This window comes from Crocodylus porosus, unplaced genomic scaffold (assembly GCF_001723895.1).
Source record: "Crocodylus porosus isolate Cpor-Errol unplaced genomic scaffold, CroPor_comp1, whole genome shotgun sequence".
In the NCBI taxonomy this organism is placed as follows: Eukaryota; Metazoa; Chordata; order Crocodylia; family Crocodylidae; genus Crocodylus; species Crocodylus porosus.
This window is the reverse complement of record NW_017728906.1, coordinates 134,343,025-134,353,141: the sequence shown is the minus strand read 5'-3', so window position 1 is coordinate 134,353,141 and position 10,117 is coordinate 134,343,025. Positions and strand designations below refer to the sequence as shown.

General features: G+C 41.0%; 1 protein-coding gene across 1 annotated transcript in view; it reads right to left on the bottom strand.

The window, feature by feature from the left end:
- Positions 1-2,650, bottom strand: part of LOC109305507 (GTPase IMAP family member 4-like) — a 27,972-nt gene extending 25,322 nt beyond the window's left edge. Inside the window, 1 exon segment of the mRNA XM_019528505.1 lies at positions 2,554-2,650. Coding sequence (XP_019384050.1) covers positions 2,554-2,650 — 97 coding nt within the window.
- Positions 2,651-10,117: the final 7,467 nt, after the last annotated feature.

Here is a 10,117-nt window from a genome sequence, read left to right as displayed (position 1 = left end):
TGTCAGTTTAACCTCTTCTGTACTGGCAGCACATACTCAAAAATTTCCATGACAACTTTCTTGGCCATTCAGTGGAACAACAGCAATGGAAGAGGGTTAAAGGTGTCCTCACTCAATGCTTGTCCATTGGAACTTACTTGTGATACATTAGATATGTTGGGTCAAACCACCTGAAAATGTGTGAGAGGGACCTAGAATCCAGACTTTCCATTTCCTGAGAAAGATCTCTATACACTAGGTATCTGTGGAGAAGTGATTTATACTGAACTCAGCATAATCATGTAGATATCCCACTGTTCAAGTCCAAAGTCTTGCCAAGATTTCTTATGCCTTATGCGAGGAGGAAGAGGCAGAATTGTGACCAGAGGGATGAAATTCTATTTGAATGAATACAGAGGTATCTAACAGTGGATACATCTCTAAAGGCATTGAAATGCTGTCTATTGAGATGAATGGGACAACTGTGTGATTTTTCCATGTGTGGTATGCCTGCAGAGGTCACTAATTCTGCAGTGAAAATATATAAGAATTATATGGCTGCACAGGCAAAGCAAAATGTCCTCTGTTGACCTCAGAGACACTCTGTAAACCATGAAACTGGTTCAAAAAATGAGTCTCACCAAAATTAAATACTTACAAACTTAAATGTAGATACTTTTTAATAGAAAATTTAATAATGAAATAAAGATAAGATATACATGACCAAATAGCACAGATAAGACATATTGGGTGACTCTACACATGATGATATGACATTGTAGTGATACGCTATGACAATGTAGTGTCCACAGATGTCTACTCATGACTAGCAGCTATTTCGCTGTAGTGGCATGCTCCCCCATTACAATTCACTGCTACAGCAAAGTAGCTGCTAAAAGTAACTGTGTGCTATATGTAAGGTGCAGTATGGGTGGTACGGTGCAGTAATAACATCTGTGTAGCGTGTGTAGACGTGCTCATTAAATACATGATACTTACAAAATGTGGAAAATTTGCATTCATTTAAAAAAATAACAATTTTATTAATGTTTGAGAGAATTTAAAATTACATGATACCTGTCCTAATTTCTGTCAGCCCTAATTTTCTCTCAGTTCTAACAGGTGGCCATCCTGTTAGGGGAAGGGTCTTCACACCTAGGTTTCAAATTACGTTTTAAAAGAGCACTTGTCTTAGTTCATCTATAGCTGGGCTATTTAGTAGGAACTGTAGTTTAAGGCTGAAGAGCTAAGATTCTGAGATGAATTCAGATTTTTATACTCTATTGCCTGGCTCAATATCAGAAAACTATAAATAAGAAAAAATATAAAAGCATTCCTAAGAGGTACTACTCTAATTAAAACTCATATGTCCACTTTTATTCCATGTCTAAGCTATATCTTGTCTAAAATTAGCCTTGTCTATTACCAAACGACTAAAGGTACTCTAAATAACTTTTAGTACAACCTTTAGCTTACATTTTTTCCAATCCATCTTTCTTGAGTTTTTCTAAAATTGGTAACACCTGACATCTTATGACCTCATCATTTCCTTTGTCTCTGTTCTGTTACCCAACCTTGGGTCAAAGGAATGCAAGTAAATGATATACCATAGCCATTAAGTAGCTCATGATCTAGTATAGTCTATACCTCCCCCTTCCTTTCCTTATCTCCCTCCCACATTGCCTGAATAAGTGAGAGAGGGAAAAATAGAACCAAGATTGGAGACATCCTTGAAGAAATCTGAATTTAGCCTTTTATCTTTTTTCAGTTTGTTATTTACACTTACATCTTTTCCCCATATACCTTTTGATATAATATGCTTACCACTTTAAGCCCACAGTTTTATTTTTTCCCTTCTGCTTCTATGGCCTTTCTTTTAGTGCAAATGAATGTTTCCTGCAGCACATTAGACTATTATCTTTTAAAATTTATAAATGTCACATTTGCTCTCAGTTTGGCAGTCCATTTGTATTCCAGTGCCACATTGTCTATTGCTCCTATGAAGAATTCGCCTGAACTGGAGGGACTGCCATTATCCTCTTTGTTCACACTGGGTGATATTTGCAAAATCTTCCAGGATGATGTCATCTGTTTCATATTTTTCATATGTCATAACATCCTGACTTGTATAGCATACCTTGTCATAAGGTGTACCAATCTGTGTGGTAGTTTTGCTCTGAGCTCCATATGGGTTTCTGCTCAAGTCTCTCTCCTTGTGGCAATTTGGATTCCTAGTTTCAAAGTGTCTTGAGCATCAGAGTAATGTCTGTCACGCTCCAGCTGGACTCTGCCAGCTTTACCCAGCAACAGATGCCGTCAGCACTCTCCTCATAATCTGGAAAGCCCCTATTTGGCTTGCTGCATGGCCGTGGCCATGTGCTGGGGAAACCCCGTCCCCTATAGAAAAACCCCGAAAACATTTTAGCGTGAATATGTGACCAATCAGGGCTTGAAATTGTGCTTGTCATTTGGCCTATAAAAGCTAGGGTTGAGTTTCCGCCCGGGGAGAAGCAGAAAAAAAACAGAGCGTTCACTGCCTAGCCAGCCTCCCACGGCTTCTCCTGCCTCCGGAACCCATAGGCAATCGTTTGTGCACTCGGGTATCTCGTATATCAACTGCTCGTTCATCATTGTTTTCGGTCTCGGATTCATCGCTCTGTTTTCCATTCATTCGTCCCTCACCTGAACTGGGACAGATCAAAGTGTAACCGCCTGCACAGCCACATCCACACCGGTGGTGCGTAAGTAAGAGATCAAATAAAATTTTCTGGAACTTTTACGAGTCTACTTCTCCCTCTCACAAACTAACATCAGGGGATAGAACCCACCGGGGCAATAGTCACAACCTGGCTCACGCCCCGAACAATGTCTACAAATTTAATTATGGGTTTAGATAACTCCTTTGTTTGGCAAATTCTAATTGCCTAGTCAAGGGTTAGTTCTAGAAGTTCTGTGGTGGTCATGCCTAAAATGCCCCTGTGTCCCTATATAGTTACCTCGCGAACTGTCGGTACCCCCGACTTTCCCACCTGCCACGTCTTGGATGTTATAATTATTATATTTTTCTAATTTTTTATATCAGTAGTCAGAAGGGCTATTCTCGCTCTCTCTCTTTTTTTGTTCTCTCTTTCTTATTATGTTTTTCTTAGGGGCTCATGGGTACTATAGGTAAACTATCTCGCTCACTTCTCTGGATATTCTCCCGCAATCAAAGATATATATAAACACAGTCCGGTTCTGTTTAATACTTGTCTTTATTTTTATCTGTTGTCACTATGTACAACTTTCCTTTGCATTCAGGCAAAAGTCATCTCTTTGTGTCTTTCTTTCTTTGCAACCTTATCTATTATAGCGACTTTGTAACTTTTCTTATATAATTACCTTACACTTTAGCTCTTAACTTGGATGAACAGAACCTAGTATTCATAAACAAAGTCTCTTTTAATTTTTTTTGTCCGCTTGTTTTATTTTCCCAGGGTGTTCTTCTATCTTCCAACCACGCTATACACACCCTTGTTATCTTGATAACCTATGAGTCTACCTTTTATCCTGTGTAGGACTGATGCCTTGAACCCTCTTGCAGGGCTATCTGTCACCATCACCAAGCCTGGAAGAGCAAGTAAAATCTACTTTCCTCTTCTCTTTGCTACTTTTCTAGATCTGCTGATGGGGGACACATCCCGCAGGGTTTTTCTCATCAAGGATCCATCCTTTGCCCTCGGAGCTCCATTCTCTTCTCCATGTTGCCAGACACTCTCAGGTAAGTTATTAGTCCCTTGGGGGTCCTCATTCCCCTTTCTCTTCTCCTACAGTGTCTGCCGTTTTCCTCGTTGAAGTCTCTGTCTTGTCGCCACACTCCACTCCTGGAGCTTCTAGCCTAATAAGGCAATAGCTCTGGAAGCAGCGTTCTCTGGGTCTCTCTGCCAAACCTTTGCTTGCTACTCCACACATCCCTAGAATTTCTCTGAGTGTTTTTGGGTTTTTTTGTCTTGACTGAAATCACAATCTAGCCTTTTATTGGGAGCAAGTAAGCAATGTCTTTGCAAGACTGACACATCAAAGAATTCAAGACAGTCAACAATATTTCAGTGTTTTTATATTCTTTTTGTACTCTCTGTTTAAAAACATATCTTTCATATGTTTCATTTTATGTGGAATGATGGACTCCTTGCATACTCATCAGTACAGTTCCACTGCTAAAAATTATTAAACATATCAGCTGTTGCAGGATCTCCTTTTGTCAGAAATGAAGATTTCTGATTGTCTTCCTTTTCACTGGGCTATATTGGTTGGTAAACACAGAACTGTAACAGGGAGCCAGGGCCTCCTGTTACTTTAAGGGGGAAACTTTAGCAGGTATGGCCCCAAGCTGGTAATGAAAGTCGAATCTGTGCTAGCTGCAGGGGAATAGGCAGCCTGGGATCTGTAAGCTACAAGTGCCTATTTTTAGAATCAGACAATCTAGAAAATGAGGGTTGAAAGGGACCTCAGGAGGTCATCTAGTCCAAGGGTTGTCAACTGATGGTACACACTCCCAGGGGCTCTTGAGAAGGCCTTAGCGGATATGTCTGAGTGAGGGGGGATGGAGTGCCACCATGCACCATCCCATGATGCCACGCAAGCAACGCCCATCCACATGTACCCCCTAGGGCCTTCTCAAGTGCCCCCAGGGATACACATATGCTCTGTGTTTGACCGCACACCACCCCTCCTTCTCCACATCCAGCTGCACGCTGCCCCCCCATTCCATGTCCAGCTACATGCTAGTCACCCCCCGCTCCGCGTCTGGCTGCCAGGGGTATACTGCTCTACATCTAGCTGTTGGGGGTACATCAATACAAAAAGGTTGAAATCCCCTGATTTAATCCAATACCTTGCTCAAAGCAGGACCATCCCCAACTAGTTCATTCCAGCCAAGGCTTTGTCTACCGAGGTCTTAAAAACCCTTAAGGAAAGAGATTCCAAAACCTCTCTGGGTAGCCTGTTGCCATGCTTTACTATTCTCCTCATGAGACAGGCTTTCCTAATATGTAACCTAAACTTCCTTTGATGCGACTTAAGACCATTGGTCCTTTTCCTGTTATCCACCACCACTGAGAAAAGTCTATCTCCATCCTCTTTGGAACCACCCTTCAGGTAGTTGAAGGGTGTTATTAAATTTCCTCTCAGTCTTCTCTTCTCCAGACTAAATAAATTTAGTTCCCCCAGTCATGTGCCCCAGCCCCCTAACCATTATTATTGCCCTCTACTGTATTCTATCCAATTTGTCCACATCCTTTCTGTAGTGGGGGAGCCCCAAACTGGACACAGCACTCCAGATATGGCCTCAGCAGTAGGGCTGTGCAAAGCTTCGGATCATGATTCGGATTCAGAGATAATTCAGATGATTCTATAAATCTGAATTGAATTGATGGAAGTTTTAGGCTTTTAAAATCAATTCAGAAAAGATTTGGAAAAGATTCTGTGATTCAGCCATAGGGTATAATGGGGAATCAATGAGATATCTATAACTTTGTTGTCTTTTGGCTGATTCAGATGAAACTTGCAGGAATGATAGCCTCTACTAAAGTCATGACACACAAGAAGTTTAAAGGTGATAGGTGTAGGGGTTTCTGGGAAACTTCACCTCAAATTTCTGAAAGCAAAACTCATGTCACTTGTGTGTGTTAAGCCACAGTGGGATTAAAACTGCCAGGATAGTAGATCTTGCTGAGATCACAAAGTCTGCCAAGTTTTAAGGAGAATGATATAGGGGCTTGGGGGAAACTGCACCCCAAATTCTTGAAAGCAAAACTCATGTCACATGTATGTGTTAAGCCACAGTGGGGTCAAAAGTGCAGGTGTGCTAGCTGCTGCTGAGGGCACAAAACCTGCCAAGTTTCAAGGAGATAGGTGAAGAGTTTGTCAGAAACTGCACCTCAAGCTGCAGACAAGCAAAACTCGTGACATGGGTGATGCTGTGTTTGTTAAGGTGCAGCAGGATGAAAGCTGTAGGCCTGCTAGCCCCTGCTGAGGCCATGAAGCCTGCCAGCTGTCAAGGAGATAGGTGCAGGGGCTTTTTGGGTCCTGGGGCCCTGCACCTCTGGCTGTTGACAAGAAAAACTCATGTCATGGGTGCTTGTGCAATTGTGTCTGTCTTGGGGCACAGGTGGTGGGGGGCAGATGGGGAGGAATGACTACTGCAGGCCTGGCTGCTAAGCTACTGTGTTACCAACCAATCATGATTCACTCAGGGATCAACTCAATACACAGTAGCTAGCCACTAGATAATGAGTAAATGAGTATGGATTAACACCTGCACAACCACAGACTAAGGAGAGGAAAGAATCAATACAGAGCCAGGAACTGCTTCTGCTCCAAGACAGAGACAGTCAGTTGCACAAGCACCCATATCATGAGTTTTGCCTGTCAGCAACTAGGGGTGCAGGGCCCCAGAACCCCCCTGCACATATCTCCTTGACAGCTGGCAGACTTTGTGACACACAGCAAAAGAATGACACCCACAAGACATGAATGTAGCTATAGGGGGAGACTGGAGCCTCAGTTAAGAGCCCTATGGCATAATTTGGGGCAGTAAGGCTATGGATGGTGGCCAGTGTCTCAGAATAGTGTCATTTTGGCACTGGGAGATCTGCTGGAGTACGAGAGACACCACAACCACGAAGTTTTGGGGTTAGTGGGCAGAGGACCCTAAGAGGTTGATTAAATAGGTTAGACAGTAGTGAGAGCATCCTGGGACATGAGTGAAGCATTCTAAACAATATCCAAAGAACATCAAGGTGTGGTAGGTGAGACCAACAGGGGAGGCCATATAGAGGACTGGGAGTGCAGGCAGAGTTAGGTTTGCCACCAGCGGTGTCACAGCCACCTTGGGCTATAGTCCTGCTTCAAGGATGAAACATTGTTTACAGATTTTCCAGTTGTCTTCTGTATTTCCATCAAATTTCAGCAGTGACAGAGCTTTTAGCTACTTCATTGTTCTACTCGAGTCATTTTCTTTAATCTCTATTTACCCCGGTACCATATTTAATAATGTTTAGTTGTTTAGGGGATGTTTGAAAGAGTATGCAATTTATTCAGTGGCTTCCTCACACAAGTAGCTATGCATCACTGTACACATTTCTATTGTGGCTGTTCCCAGACTTCCTGTCCCCAAAGTTAGATCATTTAAACAAACAGTTCCCAATACCTCATAGACAGTCAGCCTCTCAGAATCAAGACCATAAAGCAAGCTGCTAATATAGATGCATATATGATGGCAATTGTAAGAGAAATCTTTGAGTCTGGGGTACCCATGCAAAAATGACTTGTTTTGATTTTCCATCTCATTTCAGTTTCAGCATATGGATATGCAAGTATAGTGCAAAATGCATGTAGATTTCATCTAAAGTCACACTGAATTATCTATTCCTTCCTAATTATGTGTAAATTAACAGCAATAAAGCTCTTCAGATATGTTAGTATCTAAGTGATTGATAGTCTAAGCAGGAAAGATGAAATTTCAGCTGAATCTGGATCAAAGTCTTTTGAGTTATTTCACTCACAGACACACACACATAGATAAGTGCACATAACTATGTCTGCAGTCATAGCTCCTAGCTCCTGAGGGCCTATAATAATAAATGTAAAAGTCAATAAGTCAGCTATTCTTAGATCACTCTATATTTAAATGCTAGCAATTGAATAGGTTTCTCCCCTTTCCTGTTTCTTATGCCCATGTCATTTTCACAGTGAAACACTTTTTAGGCCAAGCTGTAAAGCAGCTCTTGCCTCCAGCTGCCATAGGTAACATAGCATCCACTCTTTGATGCATCCTTATTACTTATTAAATGTTTAATAAGCTCTAAGACCAACTTCGGGCTGTATATCACTCTTCCCAAGTGATTTTGGTACTGCTCGTCAAAGAGGAATTCAGCAGAACTAAGGGCAGATAGCCCTAGTTAGCAGTTTGCATAAATGTCAGCTGCAGTAACTTAAAAGATGTATAATCAGTCTTTTTTCCTTTAGCTTACACAAAGTTGTATTTAAAAGTATCACCTGGAGGGTGCTGAAGATACATACCTCACCTCTCTGTGGAAGACTATGAACTAAAAAGGACTTTTCCCTGTGATTGGCACAGTTCTCATTGTATTAAGCAGCAGTAAATAAGGCCACTAGGCTCAACAAGCAACCCTGTGTTGTTTTCCTTATCATTAGTTTTTTTGCTCTTTCCTTACATTCTCCTTTATTCTCTTTATCTAATATGTATTGACTTGCTCTTTTCACAAACTTTGTAAGCAAGGGGTGTAACCCTGAGGAATTTTTTCATCACCACTAAAGGGATGTTTTTTTCCTCTCTTGAAAGGGTTTAGTATGCCCAAATTTGAAAACAGTGTTTGGAGCAGCTACAGGGAAATCTTCTTACCATGGAAGGTTATTTAGAAAATGTAAAGAATATGTTTGTTTTATTCTGTCATGTGATGAGTGAACCCCTATTTTTGAAAACACCCGAAGACTTTCAAGTTGCAGCTGGTGGACCAAAGGTTGTGTTTGCACATGCAAATAATTCTATGGCTGCGATTTAGTTTAATGGGAGTATTTACGTGCATTTGCCAAGAACTACTTTACCTCTTTGTAGTTAAGGAGGATCAATGTTTGAATACTATGGTAAAGATGCCATCAAATACACACACTGGTTAAACTGGTTTAGAGTAACACAAAATAACATTTTTCATAAATCTGTAAAATTTAGGCTTGTTAATCAAAACATAAATTTGCAAAATGCTTGAGTGCATGTATAAGTACTCAAATATCATCCAAAAATATTTATAAACACATTTAATCATTTAAACAACTTTAAATAATAAAAATAAAAATCATTAGCCAAATCCCGATAAATCAATTTTTATCAGAAAATCAATACACGTATTGAATTCTAATTCTAATAATTGTTGTAGTCTCGTGTTCTGTTTAATTATCTGTTGTACTTTGCAAACCATATAGAGTTGCAAGTTAATAATGTAAGTCTTTACTGAATTTCAGTAGTTTCTATGTAACTGTTAAAAGTTCTCAGTCTGCAAATGGCAGTTGAACCAAAAGTTATTCCAAAATTGGAAGTGTAATAAGTGGTTACTTAATTATTTGACTGGCAATTCAATTCTAAGTCCCTTTACTACAATGGCACTAGTACTATTTATGTTGGCAAAAATGCTACATAAAGTAAATAAGACATAACTTCTTAGATTTTGAGTCTAAATAACTGAGTCTTTCAGTGCTTTTACAGATTCACAGAAGTTTAGGGCTGGAAGAGACCCCAGCAAGGTATGCATACAGTCTCCTTTTGAAGATCTTCAGGGTAGGTCCTTGCACCACCCCCACTGGGAGTCTATTCCAGAGTCTGGTCACACTATAAGAAGTTTTTCCTTATACCCAGTTGGAAACCTTCTTCTAGGAATTTATGACTGTTGCTTCTGGTTTTTCCCTGGGACACTTTGGTGAATAGTTGTTCACCTAGCCCCTGATATATCTGTAAGCTTCCACCAAATCCCACCAAAGTCTTCTGTCTTCTAGGCTGAACAGTCCTATATCTGTCAGCCTTTCCTCATATGGCTTGATCTTCAGGCTTCTAATCATACAAGTGACTCTTCTCTGGACTCTGTCTTCTCCACATCCTCCCTGAAGTGCAGTGCCCAGAACTGGATGCAGTACTCCAGCTGTGGCCTCACCAATACCGAGTACAGTGGGAGAATCGCTTAGTTTTGCTTGACATGCATCGGTTGATGCATGCCAGCGTAATGTTTGCTCTGCTAACCATAAAATTGCACTGGTGGCTCATATTCATTTTATGGTCAGTTATGACTCCCAGGTCCTTTTCGGATGTGGTGCTAGCTCGTGTAGTATCACCCGGCCTGTAAGTTTGTTGTGGATTTTTCATCCCCAGATAGAGCACTTTACACTTCTCAGCATTGAACTGCATCTGGTTCTGGTCTGCCCATCTAACTAATTAGTCTAGGTCTGCTTAGATCATCAGCCTACCCTGAGGCATGGCTGCACTTCCCCATATCTTAATGTTATCAGTGAACCTTGCCAGTGTGCTTTTCACCCCCACATCCAAATCATTGACATAGATGTTGAAAAGCACTGGCCCAAGTACCGAACC